At 51.6% G+C, this 14,745-nt stretch overlaps 1 protein-coding gene across 1 annotated transcript; it reads right to left on the reverse strand.

The window, feature by feature from the left end:
- Positions 1 to 1,589: 1,589 nt before the first annotated feature.
- On the reverse strand, positions 1,590 to 11,359 carry PGA4 (pepsinogen 4, group I (pepsinogen A)). Its single transcript, NM_001104594.1, is given in 9 exon segments — positions 1,590 to 1,863; positions 2,986 to 3,084; positions 3,186 to 3,330; positions 4,354 to 4,470; positions 6,379 to 6,578; positions 7,255 to 7,373; positions 8,241 to 8,358; positions 10,616 to 10,778; positions 11,260 to 11,359. Coding segments are annotated over 9 exon segments (1,167 nt in total). The 5' UTR covers positions 11,316 to 11,359; the 3' UTR covers positions 1,590 to 1,713.
- Between the last annotated feature and the right edge of the window lie 3,386 nt (positions 11,360 to 14,745).

Genomic DNA, 14,745 nt, shown 5'->3' on the forward strand with positions numbered 1-14,745 from the left:
TGTTCCAAAGGCAATGGCAAGAAGGCATTAAGAGTTTTAAGTAAGGAAGGGATGAGACGAAATGTATGTTTCATAAAGTTGACTCAGCTATGGAAAGTGGGCTTGGGAGGGTGAGAGTGACCCCGGGGAGACAGGGCGTTGGAGATCATCCCTGGCCCTCCTACAGCCCAGCTCCAGCCTCTGGCCCTGCCTTCAGCAGACAGCCTGGGTTGGCTGTTACCAGAAGCAGGAGCTATGGAAATTTTCCCAGTGTGCATGCTGAGAGGCCCAGGGCTGTAATAGACTTCCTAGCAAGAGAGAGTCTGAGATCAAGCTGAGCTGAGTTAAAATGAAACAGATCACTTTGCAGCAGGACTTATCAGAGCCTTTGATTGGGAACTGTAGCTGGTGAGCCCTGGGGAAGGGCCTGGAACGTAGTGTGTTCTGTACTTATTTTGAAACTATGTTTTCCATTGTACACTTTGCTACCAAGCTCAGTCTGAGAAACTGCTCCATTTCCTCTTTGCCTTTCTAGGGCATATATGCTACTGAGCGTGCTTAATTCTCTGTCTCACAGCCTCTGCTCAGGGAAGTGGAACACCATTCTGTTTGTTACAGACGGGGAAACAGATGTGTTCAGGGTCTTGTGCCTGGGACCTTGCGGGAGATTGACAGTGAGTCTTGGTCACCAGCGAATCACAGGGGTGTCCTGGAAGACTGTGGGGTATCAGCTTCTTCCACTTCTGTCCATGTCTTGCAGACAACACTGCCCTATCCTGTCTACTTAGGGACATCGCCATTAGTGTCCACCTCTCCTGTCTCTCCTGATTGCTTTCCTTTCCTCACGATCTCTCTCTCTCTCTTTTTTTTTTTTTTTGAGATGGAGTCCTGCTCTGTTGCCCAGGCTAGAGTGCAATGGTGCGATCTCAGCTCACTGCAACCTCCACCTTCCCGGTTCAAGCGATTCTCCTGCCTCAGCCTCCCGAGTAGCTGGGATTACAATGACGCACCACCACGCCCAGCTAATTTTTGCATTTTGAGTAGAGACGGGATTTCCCCATGTTGGCCAGGCTGGTCTCAAACTTGTGACCTGTCTGTCTCAGCCTCCCAAAGTGCTGGGATTACAGGTATGAGCCACTGCTCCCAGCCTTGTCATAATCTCTTACTGGTTTTGGGAGAAGTAAGAAGTTGACTCCCTCAACTAAGAGCTTCAGTGCTATTTTTTCTTTTTTTCTCTCTCTTTTCTTTCGTTTTCTTTTTTTTTTTTTGAGATGGAGTCTCTCTGTGTTGCCCAGGTTGGAGTACAATGGCACGATCTCAGCTCTCACTGTCCCTTCTATGAGAAGAGAATGAGCCCAGCATTTTTGGCCCCCAGGTGTTTTTATGATGCTTCCAGCACAGCCCCCTGCAGGCCTCTGTCTTCCTGGCTCCACCATGAAGTGTCCGCTGCTGGGGTCACCTTGTTGGCTGCCATCCAAGTGGATGTGGTCATTTTGGTCCCTGCCCTGGCGTTCTAACCCCAGTGATGTGAAGGAAAAAGACCAGCAAAGAGAAGCAGCTCCACAAAACCTGTTTCAGTAGGTTACGTTTTTATTCTACATTATTGGTAAGACAGGGAACAGGGCCAAGACCTCCACACTCCCCTGGAAGGACAGTCAGGAGAATTAGATACATCTAAAGTGGGCACAGGACGGAGGTCAGATCTTCCTGGGAGGTGGCTGGAAAGACCTGGGCTTAAGCCACGGGAGCCAGGCCGACCTGGTTGTTTGCCCTGTCGAAGACAGTGAAGTACTGGCGGATGAAGACATCACCCAGGATCCAAAGCTCTCCAGATTCGGTGGGGAGGTCCATGCCCTGGAAGCCGCTGGTGCAGCTGCCCTGGCTCTGGAGAAAAGGAGAATAAAAGTGGAGTTGAGACGCCGATTCAGCAGTGACAGGCACTGGGTGATAAACATCCAGGGCGCCCTGGTCCAGCTGCAAGGCACGTGCAAGGAGGAGCTTCCTGGCTCAGTGTCCAGGGACTCGGCTGTTCTTGGCCTGGAGTCGGCCTGTAGAAGCTGTCCACAGCACGGTTGGTTTCTACGCATTACTGGACATTATCTGGTGTTTCTGGCAGGCACAGGAACCCTGACATCAGCATCAGAGCTAAGGCCTTGGGGAGAATTCAGCTGGTAGGAAGGAGTGTGAAAACTCAGCCCACACAGCCTTTTCTCATGATTATTCTGATCCCGACCAGGGGCAAACCGGAGAAGCTGTTAGCCTCTTGCCTCACTAAGTCACTGGGCTGTGACCTTGTCTGCACGTCACCTGGGGAGCTTTGAACTCCCGCAGCTCCATCCCATTGCTCAGGCCTTGCCCTCTCCTAATGTAATCAGAATCACTGGGGGAGCCCAGGCATCAGTGCTTCTTGTTGAGTAACATCAGTCCACTGGCAAAATCAGTTTTCCACCTGACGTTATAATAATAGAAGGGAGAGTTTTCCTGTGGCTCGTATAGCTAAAGATTTCCTACTTGGTAGAGATGGTAGGAGTGTCGGAAGCCCCAGCCTGTGGAAATGAGGATTTCCCTTTACCCAACCCTTGGTAGCTCAGTCTCACTTGGATGTGATCAGTCTCACTTGGTTAACCTAACCGCACTCTGAGGGTGGGGAAAGCTGCCATGTCTACATTTTGGAGGAGAAAACTGAGGCTGAGATGAGCTGTGGCTTGCTGAGAATCAATGGGCTGGTAATTCAGACCCAGGACTTGGACCCAGGGATCCAAATAGAATCCTCTTTTCCCTCCATTAACCTTTGCTTCACTTGTTCCCTTAGGGGGCTGTATCCGAGTTCTTATTCCTGCGTTTGTTTTCAGTCTGTTCCTTCTCTCCGGAGCTGTCTGGGGCAGATGTTCGTCTGCCTCTGCCTCTCGGCTTCAGCTCGTGGAAGCGCACTTTCCCTCTGCAGAGGGGACTCTGTGGCCACATTCTGTGTGAGCCCCTCTAGTGGATGGTCCAGAGCCCCCTCACCTGCAGGATGTAGGCACTGGGTGGCACAGGATACTGGATTCCATTGATGGTGAAGACGATGTCGGGCAGGCTGCTGATGGCTGAGCAGCTGACCACCATCTGGAAAGAGTGAGGTGAGAAAAGTTACAAGGGTTTTGGTCCCGTGTGCCTGGCACACCCACTATTTGAGTGTAGAACAGAGCCGTCGGGGCTGGACTCACCTCGCCGTCTGAGTTCTCGCTGGCTCCGATGTCGCTCTGGATGTTGGCAATGGGGCTGGTTGGGCCGGTCAGCAGAGAGGTGCCGGTGTCAACAATGGCCTGGCAGCCCTCAGCGCAGGCGATGGCCTCTCCGTTCATGGTGATGCTGAGGGCAAGAAGCAAGTGAAGGTTCCTGAGCCCTCAGGGGTACATCTCTCCAAGGAGGAACCAGGAGGTGACCCCAGACATTTCTTCCCCACCCATCCATTGGCCAGTGTGTGAAATTTCTGTTCCTCTCGTTTACACATTCATTCATCCTGCATTCATTTACCCAGCAAATATTTTGCAAGTGCCTACTCTCTGCCAGGCATGGGAAACGCAAAGCTAAACCAGACAGCCTCACAGTTCCAGGCTGCAGGGAGCTCCCGGCCTGGCTGGCAAGATAAGTTATGGTGGCAGAAGGGCAGGATGATAAGCCAGGCGTGCGGCAGGGAACAAAACAGCGTCCAGGGTGAGAGGCAGTGGAGGGAAGCAGCCAGGGGAGCAGACACTCAGGGATTCCAGGCAGGTGAAGAGAGAAGGAGGACATCAACAGGGGACGGTATGCGGGGAGGGACAGAGACCAGAGGACTGGGGCAGGAGTTGGAGGAACTGGTGAAATGCTAGCATGGCTGGGCAGACATGAGGTGATCAATGTGTCCTGCTTTGCCTGGGATGGTCCCGGTTTTAGTACCAAAAGTCCTTGTCCTGGAGAATTGTTCACTCTTGAGAAATGACTTCACACAATTTCTTAGCCATTTTGCCCTACTTCTAGACTGAAAGTGACACATTTCTTCGAGTGGGAGGAGCATTGCTGGTTCCCAGGCCCGTTAAATTGAGATGTGTGGACAGGTGGTTGCCCAGCTTTCCCCAGGGATGCTGGTGGATTGTTCTGCCTCCGTGACTATTAGGACATTGGCTATCTGACGATTGCAGAGTCTCGGCTTCCCAGACAGCTCTTCCCTCCTCTGCCCGGGACGTGTCTTTCTAGGGTTTCTCTGGCTGGGCCAACTTCTGCCTTCCCCCTGGAGTGTGTTCCCCTGTGTCAGCTCTCCCTGGGGGGATTCTGGAAAGCTGGTTAGCTATGAATCCATAAGGAAATGGGATGTGGGGCCCAGTCCTGGATGCTGCCTGTCTGTGGCAGTCCCACCTGTCCACGGAGATCTGCCAGTAACCCTCGACAGAAACAGGAACCCAGTTCAGACTTCCAGTGTAGTAAGAAGAGTCAATGCCACCAAATATCACCACGCTGCCACTCTGGTCATCGCTGTGGAAAGTGAGGGAAGAAGACATGAATTTCTCTGTTCGTTCATTTGTGTGAACATCTGCTGTTGGCTCCTCGGAGCTACCCTTGATTGGGCACTTGGCAGGCTGTCCTGGGGTGTGACAAATGTGGTTTCTTGTCCTCTTAGGCCAGGGCCCACGCAGTGGACACTGTCACTGTTTTTTCCACTTACCATGAGGACACTGAGCCTGAGGGAGGTGAGGTCACCTGCCCAAGGTCACACAGCGGGGGAGTGGTGGAACTACGTTTGGAAGAACACGGGTCTTTTAGGTTGATGTGTGGTTTCCACTGTGGTACTCACTCTAGTTGCCATGGCGACCCCAGGGATGTGAATGGGTGACAGTGTCGGCTCTTAAGGACTTGATGGTGGAGATCTCTTGTTCTTAGCTGGGAGCAGTTTTGCCCCCAGGGGAATGTCTGGAGACATTTTGGATTGATTGGGTGGGGGTAGTGGATGCTACTGGCATCTAATGTTTAGAGGCTGGGGATGCTGCCAAATGTCCTACAATGCATGGGACGGTCCCTGGCAAGGACTTATGCTGGTCTGAAATGTTAATAATGCCCAGATTGAGAGACTCAGATCTCCCCACTTGAAATATTTAAGTGCTCATAAAGGCAGATTATGTTTCAGAGCCACCTTGAACATCAACTGGCCAAGAGGAACACATGACAAAGAGCCTTCCTGTTGTAAATTGCAGGAGTCCTTGTTATTTCAATATTCATTTTCTAAATCTTTGCAGTTTCAGGGTAGATGCAGAACAAATGTAGATGGCAATAAGAAATCAGTCATCGGAGAACTGGCCATGTATAAAACAGGACCCCGTCACTGAACCCACCCACCTTTGCTGTGAACGTCTCACAGTGTAATGCTATATAGCGAGGACCTAGATGTGTAGTTACGAACCGAGGAAACAAGTGAATGACGGCAAATCCTTTCAAAAGACGAGGACGTTGTGAGTGTTAGAGGAACGTTGAGTGTCTTAAGAAAGTGGATGATGCCCTCAGATATTCTTGCGTAACACTCTACTCAGCCCAATTGACATTTGATTATTCTTTGTTCATTTGTTTGTTTATTCATGTATTTCTTTGTTCATTCCTAGAATTAGCCCACGGTCACAAATGGAACCTAGGTTTTATTAAATCACAAAAGAAACTTGCTTTCATGATTTAAAAATGTCATCATCCATGATATATCTTGATCAAATCTTTTCATTTTTGTGTTATGGAATTTTGTTCTGTTTTAAGTGTATTCACTTTGTTTATTTATTTATTTATTTTCTGAGATGGAGTCTCGCTCTGTTGCCCAGACTGGAATGTAGTGGCACGATCTTGGCTCACTGCAACCTCCGCCTCCCAGGCTCAAGCGATTCTCCCTGCCTCAGCCTCCCGAGTAGCTGGGTGTACTGGTGCCTGCCACCACGCCTGGCTAATTTTTGTATTTTTTAGTAGAGACAGGGTTTTGCCATGTTGACCAGGCTGGTCTCGGACTCCTGACTTCAGGTGATCCTCATGTCTCAGACTCCCAAAGTGTTGGGATTACAAGCATGAACCACCGTGTCTGGCCAAGTGTATTCATTTCAGTGGCATCTTTAGGGCCAAGGATGAGGGAACTGGCACTGAGGGGCAAATGGCTGAGGACATTTGAGTTGTGCACATCAAGGGGATAAAGATGCTGGTAAATGAGATGGAGTGCACATGGCCCGTCAGAGAGAGACTTGGCACTATCACTCTCCAAAGACACATTTCTCTAGCCTCAAAAATTGACTTTCCAAATCCCTTGCTTCCCAAGACCCTCTCCATCGCAGCCAGCCTTGAACAGCTGCTGCTGGGCCAGAACACTGTGACCTCTGGAGGGGGAGGTGGGAGGAGGCCCCTCTCCACCCAACTTACGCGCTCAGGTAGACAGAGAAGAGGTCCTGAGAAACCAGGCCCTGGTCCCAGATGTTGTCAAAGACGGGTGTGGCCCCGGACGAGGAAATGCTGGGGTAGGCCAGCCCCAGGATCCCGTCGAAGGGAGCATAATACAGGAAGGAGCCGGGTTCGGTCTCGCTCAAGCCGAAGATCTGATTGGTGTCCGAGATGCCTCCAACCTGGGTGGGGGAACCGAGATGATGTTCACCATCAGGTCATGTCCACTGAGCTCTGGGTGCCAGCCTCAGGCCCACAGCTGCCCTGGTTCATCCCATGCAGGACTTGGCTTCTAGGGCATCAGCCCAGAAGGAGGGGAGAGGGACTGTCTCCTGGAATGCTCGTTCCTCTGCTGGAGGTAACCATGGCAGCTGATCTGCAGATGGCCACGGTCTATGACTCAGTGTGAGATTTTGCTGGAGAACAGATTCACTGTATGTTTGTGTTACGGATGAAGAAATGCAAAGCAGACCCCGGGCGAATCAGGGCCTTTGACCCCTGCCATGCCCCAAAAGTAGCAGAGAGGGCTTGTGGAGATTTGAGGACGTGGGGGGCTGCAGGTTGGGAGAAGGAGGAAGAGGAGGAGGTGCTAGTAGAGAATTGAACCTTTACTGACTCTCCCCACCCTCCATACCATTCTGCTTGGGTGGAGCTGAGGCTGGCTTATGGCTCCCGGCAGCCCACCCTTTTACTCACTGCCACCCGAGCTAGCAACGTCTGTGACATCTCTGCTGCTTCTCCCCCAGCCCGTACCCCCAATCAGGTTACTTTTGTGATCACCGACACTCATCGTGCTGGAATAAGCTGATTCTGGGGGTGCCTGATGGCGGGATGCAGCGGCAGCCTGCAGGCGCCCACCTGGACAGTGTCGTATCCGAGGATGCCTGTCATGCTGCCGGTGCCGTAGGTGATGGAGAGTGTCCCGCTGGTGGACTGGTAGGTGGAGGAATCCTGAGGGTTGAAGAGGTTGTGGTTGGCTGCAACGGCAAGCGGTGATTGTCAGCCTCTGAGAGCTGGGTGAAGGTCACAGGCTGGGATGTCTTCCTGGGATGGGGTGCCCTGGCCCCAGGAAGGGCTCTGGAGTGAGCAGTGACCTTTTCCCCTAGACCCTTGGACCCCAAGAGACCCCATGTTCTGTCCTGTCTCATTGAACTCCTGGGACCCTTCACTGATGGCAGGTACCCAGGCAACCCCAAGGGCCTACCGGGGACTCCCCAAGGCCAACATTGAGCTGAGCAGGCTGGTGGCTACCCAGTGACGAGCGCTTTCACCCCCCAGCCCGCGGCCAGTGCTCCCATTATGTGGATGATGACACAGGCACCCCATCTTAATTAAAACTCAGGTGAAAACATTAGAAGAGGAAGGAACCCGCAACACACATTGTTCATGACTTCCAAAGACAAGCTCTCTTTCATTAGCAACCAATGATTTTTCTTTTTTTTTTTTTAAAGGAGCTCAGCACTCACCTCTAGCCTGTCCGGGCCAGGCTTTGGAGCCATTTCCTCACACTGGACTCTTTCCTAGCGGGCTATTCTACAGCCCGTTGGCCCTGTCTTGCTTTGGGCCCCTACATTTCCTCTCCCAGGCTGTGGGTATTTTGGGGAGCTTCTCTCTTCCCCACAGACTGGAAAATCTTTGACCGCAGGGATCATATCACTCATCCCTTTACCCCGTGGAGCACCTGCGCCCAGTGCTTGGCACGTAGTAGGTGCTCAGTAAATGCCTGTCGAGTGGCTCCAGCAGGCTTGAGGTGGGAGCTGTCAGAAGCCCACGGGTGTCCAGGGTTCCACAGGGTCAGCTGGTGCTGGGGAGCGAGAGTGGGGTGGGGCGGGCTGGGAACTTACTGCACGCGAGACTGGAGCAGTAGACTGAGGGCACCCACAGGTTAGAGGATCCGGTGTCAAAGATCACGGTGAAATCCTGGGCAGGGGTTCCGATGCCGATAGTGCCGAAGTACTCCACCTGCCGAAGCCGGGACAGGGCAGTTCATGGACCGGGGTCTCTCTGTCCGGGCCTCCCTAGGGGCTCTCTCTGGGTCACCTCCTCGGTTGCCCACTCTACCTTTTCCTTCCCTCCTCACAGTTCTTGTCTTTCTCTTCCCAGCCACTGACTTCATCCTTCTAAGCCCAACCCTGGCGTCCCTTCCTCCTTGAAGTCTTCCCTGATTGCTCCCCCAATTTACCCTCTGCTCTCTCCTAAGCACCACAAGCACCTAACAATCTGCTGCTCCCTCTTCAGCCATTGTCTTGTCTGTCACAGTCTTCCCATCCTTACAGCACATGTTCTCAGAGGATGGGGGTGGAATCTTCTAGCACCGGGCAAGTGACAGCTTAAGTGCTTGTGCCTTAAATTGTTTATCAGAAGCTAAGCAAGCCACCTAAAGATGGAAACCTGGCTGGTTTTCTTATTTCTACATCTAGATGTGTGAGCAGGTTGCAAGAAAGTATGAAAGAAAAAAAGAAGTATTTTTCTTCTTTTTTTTTTTTTGAGGCAAGTCTCGCTCTGTTGTCCAGGCTGGAGTGCAGTGGCACGATCTCGGCTCACTGTAGCCTCCGCCTCCTGGGTTCCAGTGATTCTCCTGCCTCAGCCTCCCAAGTAGCTGGGATGACAGGTGTGTGTCATCACACCCGGCTATTTTTTGTTTTTGTAGTAGTGACGGGGTTTCACCATGTTTCCAGGCTGATCTTGAACTCCTGACCTCAAGTGATCCACCCACCTCAGCCAACCAACCAGTATTTTTATTCTGAGTGGCAGCACTTTCTCCCCTTGCCGGCTCTGTTCTCGCCACACTGGTCTGCTTGCTGTTCTTTGGTGATGACTAGTCACTCCTGCCCCAGGGCCTTTGCATTGGCTATTCCTTGTGCTAGGAAAATGTTTATTCTAGATCTTTGTTTGGCTGATCTTTTTTTCAAAAATCAATCATTCGGGTCTGTAGTCAAATGTCCCCTCTACCAACAGTCCTTCTGTGACCACTTTATCTAAATTTGCTCCCTTTCGATCTTCTTTTTCCCCATAGTCCAATTAATTAATTTGTCTTGGCCCTCATCAGTACCTAAAATTATCTTCCACGCTTGCTTATCTGTCATCCCCTGTAGAATATAAGCTCCAGGAACTTTGATTATTCACTATTGTTTTGGCCACTTGCATAGCCTCTGGCACATAGAGAGGTGCCAATATTTGCCAAATATTTGTTAACTAAATAAATGCACTAACTAAGCCTCTTACCAAGGGCCTGCCAGACCCCATGCTAAGCACTCCAGAAAACATGATTGAGTGAATTCCTGGCAACAACCTCTGTTGGTAGATATTAGTGTTTCTGTTTTCCAGACCAAGAAATGGACTCAGAGGATTTAAATGTCTTGGCCAAGGTCCTGTGACTTAGAGGCGCTAGAACCCACATTTGCACTAGGTCTGCTGGATGGCGGAGGCCAATCTCTGAACCACAGTCATCACTGCTCTGTGCCCTCTGCCCTGTGCCAGGCACAGAGGGGACATACGATATCTGTGGGAAGGCAGGGTGTTTGCTGTCGGGTCTCAAATAATAAAGTCAGAGTGATCTTTCTGAAACTCGGATCTGGTTTTGTCACCCCCTGTTTGAGATAAATCAGTGGCAGTTAGGATGGAGCCTCTCTCCGTCCACCCCTCGGCTCCTCGGGCCGCAGTCTGCAGCACCCTTCTTCCCTCCCTCTGGGCTCTCCTTCAAATGCCCTGTGCTCCCGCCTGCACAGGGTTCGGCACAAGTGATCAGGCTGTGCGGAGTTCTGTCTTCTATTGGATATTCCCGGTCTTCCTGCATGGCTCCCGGGAGGCTCCCTGCCCAAGTGGCAGAGTCTCGTAGTGTGACACCTTCACTCTGTGGTCCTCCTGCTGCCTGTTATTTTCATTGGTTTGCAAGACTCCTTGATTACTGTCTTTCTCTCCTTGGCTATGACTTTGCTCACTGCTATTTCCTCCTGAGCCCCACAGAGGCCCTGACATATAACGAGGCGCTCAGAAGAAATGAACATTGCATGAACGAGTGAAGGAATGAATGAATGAACAAGAAGCAACAGCTCTGTGAACTTTCCTGCCTGCCCGGGGCCACTGACACCTAGGGTCAGACCCTGGGTCACTGCCTGGAGCCTCAGAGCCCCGGCCCATCCTCCAAGACCCCAGGGAAACTCTCTTTCCTGCGGGCCAAGTCCTCAGAGCCGGCCCCGCCGCTTGCCCACACACTCACATCCAGGTAGTTCTCCAGGGGCTGTTCGTCTATCAGGGTGGGCGCCTCCGCCTGGGGGAAGTACTTGCTGGCTGGGTTGCGGTTGTGCTTCTTCAGGAAGTCCTTCAGCAGGCCATGCTCGGACAGGTTGCGCCTCAAGGACTTCTTTCTGACGAGGGGGACCCTGTAGTTTGGAGGAGGAAGAGGAATTAGGCAAGGATTCTGCTCACCGGGTGCTGTGGCAGCCCCAGAAGGGAAGGGAAGCTGGTCTAAGAGAGGAAGAAGGAAGGGAGACGCTCCCACTTCTGTGCAATAATGCAAAGAAGTTCAGCTGCCTAGTGGTGGAGCTGGAACCAAACCCAGGTTGGACTCTTAACCAGCTGGTCTAAGAGAGGAAGATGGAAGGAAGGGAGATGCTCCCACGTCTGTGCAATAATGCAAAGAAGTTAAGTTGACTAGGGCTGGAGCTGGGAACCAGACTCTGGCTGGGCCCGAGTTTTAACCAGGTCTGCAGAGCTGCCTCCCAAAGGTTGGAGAGAGAAGCAGAAAAGGGGGATGGAGACAGCCAAAGACAGAGAGAGAAAAAAGGGAAGAAGGAAGACACAGGAGTAAAGAAGGGCGATGTGAGAGGCAGGCGTCTTCACACCCATGCCACTGGGACTCACTTGTAGATGATGCACTCAGAGAGTGCCACCAGACCCAGCAGCAGCAGCCACTTCATGGTTCTTCCCAGGTCCCAACTCCAGGGAGAAGCAAGACGGGAGGAAGGTGCAGAGCAGCAGCATGAGCTGCCCCTTATATGCAACTTGGGTCCTGCCTTATCGGCCTCTTGGAAAGTCACCCGTTCCCCTGATCCCAAACAGAAAAGCTCCTGATAAGATTGTCGCTGCCCCGAGTCACGTTCTGAGACTGTTCCAGTGGAGGCACTTTCCATTGTAACCTTGCGCCATTGAGGACAGGGGCGGGGGTGGGAGGTTGCCATGGGGGTTGACCCGCAGAGGGAGAGAGAAGCAATTGCCTGAAGGCTTAGTTTTTCTTTTCTTTTGCTTCCCCTTCCCCTTCCCCTTCCTTCCTTCCTTCCTTCCCTCCTCTGTCCCTCCCTCCCTCCCTTCTTTTCTTTCTTCCTTTCTTCCTCCCTCCCTCCCTCCCTCTCTGTCTCTCTCTCTCTCTTTCTTTTTCTTTCTTCTGATGGAGTTTTGTTCTGTCGCCCAGTCACAGGCTTATTTCTTTAGCATTGACAAGGGCCCACATTAACATTTTACAAGCTGAGCATTTCCACAAAGTTGGTTACAAGTGTGTTTAGCACAGCATTGGACAGACAGATGGGAAGGAGCCCCAGGTGGCCTGATTTGTCCCAGTGGGGCACGCCGCTGGGGTTCTTAGAGAGCAGCTCCCCGACTCAGTGATAGGTGGTACTGCTTGTGGTCACTGCTTAGTCACAGCACACTGGGGGGTCGGTCATTTGGGACTCAGGACACAATTCCCCAGTTTAGTGTCATTGTGTGGGGTTGTTGGGCATGTGAGTAGCCTATGGGACTTCTAGCTTGCTTTTGGTGGCTACTGGGCTGAGTCTGGGAAGGAGATGTGCGCAGTACATGGGGGAGGAGGGAGAGAGCACCGGGAGAATGCTGCCTTCCCTTCCTGGAGGAGGCAAACTTGAGACCGACCGGCCAGGTATTTCTTTGGAATCTGTGTCCCTCTCTTTCTGCACCTCTTCTCTTTCTTTTGCTCCCTTCCCACCCTCTCCACCTTTGGGATCCCACCTGGGTGTGATTTCTCCAGGTGCTCCAGGCTTACAACTGGGCTGAAATCAGCTACAATGGAGCAAAGCAATCTGGGCAAAGAATTCATACTCGTGGGTGAGTGACTTAGAAATAGGATGCTTAGCTGGGTGCCGTGGCTCACGCTTATAATGCCAGTATTTTGGGAGGCTGAGGCAGGTGAATCACCAGAGGTCAGGAGGTCAAAACCTGCCTGGCCAACATAGCTAAACCCCATCTCTACTAAAAGTAGAAAAGTTAGCTGGGCATGGTGGTGGGTGCCTGTAATGCCAGCTACTCGAGAGGCTGAGGCAGGAGAATCGCTTGAACCCAGCAGACAGAGGTTGTGAGAGGTGAAGCCGGCTGGGCTTCTGAGTCGGGTGGGGACTTGGAGAACTTTTGTGTCTAGCTAAAGGATTGTGAATGCACCAATCAGCACTCTGTTGCTAGCTAAAGGTTTGTAAATGCTCCAGTCAGCACTGTGTGTCTAGCTAATGGGGTGGGGAGTTGGAGAACTTTTGTATCTAGCTAATGGATTGTAAATGCACCAATCCGCTCTCTGTAAAATGGACCAATCAGTAGGATGTGAGTGGGGCCAAGTAAGGGAATAAAAGCAGACCACCGGAGCCAGCAGCGGCAACCCGCTTGGGTCCCCTTCCAGGCTGTGGAGGCTTTGCTGTTTCGCTCTTTGCAATAAATCTTGCTGCTGCTCACTCTCTGTGTCTGCACTACCTTCATGAGCTGTAACACTCACTGCAAAGGTCTACGGCTTCACTCCTGAAGCCAGTGAGATCAGGAACCCACCGGGAGGAAGGAACAACTCTGGACGCCACCTTTAAGAGCTGTTAAACTCACCGAGAAGGTCTGCAGCTTCACTGCTGAAGCCAGCGATACCACGAATCCACCGGAAGGAAGAAACTCCTGACACATCTGAACATGTGAAGGAACAAACTCTGGGCTCACCATATTTAAGAACTGTAACACTCACCATGAGGGTCCGAGGTTTTATTCTTGAATTCAGCGAGAGCAAGAACCCACCGGAAGGAACTAATTCCGGACAGTGCAGTGAGCGGAGATCCTGCCACTGCACTCCAGCCTGGGCGACAGAGCTAGACTCCGTCTCAAACAAACAAACAAACAAACAAACAAACAACACCACCAACAAGAAAAAAGAGGATGCTTACCAACGTAATGGATCCTCCACTTTGTGAGCTTTTATTCAGTGGACAAAGTAGAGTGAAAACTCTGATGCATAAATTACTGGGGAGGAGGACAGGGGAGTGGGGTGGTCCCCAGGTAGATAGGAAGCCCTGTCTCAGGGTCTTGTTCTGAAATCACATCCCCTGGGGAATCCTCAGACTGTCCAGCCATGAGAGCTACAGGTTCTATAAAATCTCCAAGTTACCCCTAGTGCCTCCAGGTAAGTATTCAGAAGTGGGCAGTGTGGATAAGTTCAGGGACAGTGGTGGTTAGTAGGAAACACGTGGACATTTCAGACTTCCCTGTTAGTTGACATGTTTGTGCCCCAAATGTGAATCCTGGGCTCATTATTTTTTCTTTTGTTTGTTTGTTTGTTTGTTTGCTTTTTAATTGAGACGGAGTCTTGCTCTGTCGCCCAGGCAAGAGTGCAGTGGCCGGATCTCAGCTCACTGCAAGCTCTGCCTCCCAGGTTCACGCCATTCTCCTGCCTCAGCCTCCCGAGTAGCTGGGACTACAGGCGCCCGCCACCTCGCCCGGCTAGTTTTTTGTATTTTTTTTTAGTAGAGACGGGGTTTCGCCATGTTCGCCAGGATGGTCTCGATCTCCTGACCTCGTGATCCCCCCGTCTCGGCCTCCGAAAGTGCTGGGATTACAGGCTTGAGCCACCGCGCCCGGCCGTTTGTTTGTTTTTTTAACTGTCAATCTCTCTCCAGTATGACTAGCCCTTGTATTTCCCACGTTCACGTCTTCAGGTGCCTGCTTCTCTTCCTCTCTCTTTCCTCCCTCTCAAGCCTCTCTCTCTCTCTCTTTTTTTTTTTTTTTTGAGACAGGGTCTTATTCTGTCACTCAGGGTGGAATGTAGTGGCATGGTCATGGCTTACTGCAGCCTCAACCTCCCACGCTTAATCAGTCCTCTGGCCTCAGGCTCCAAGTAGCTGGGACTAAGGGCATGAGCCACGACACCCAGCTAACTTTTGTATTTTCTGTAGGGACAGGGCTTCACTATGTGACCCAGGCTGGTTTCCATCTGCTTGGGTCAAGTGATCCACCTGCCTCAGCCTCTCAAAGTGCTGGGATTACAGTGAACCACAGTACACCTGGCCCTCTCTCTCTTTATGGAAACATAATATTTTACATATTTTTGGGTACCTGTGATATTCTGTTACATGCATAGAAAGAGTAATGATCAAG

Source organism: Macaca mulatta, chromosome 14 (assembly GCF_049350105.2).
Source record: "Macaca mulatta isolate MMU2019108-1 chromosome 14, T2T-MMU8v2.0, whole genome shotgun sequence".
NCBI lineage: Eukaryota > Metazoa > Chordata > Mammalia > Primates > Cercopithecidae > Macaca > Macaca mulatta.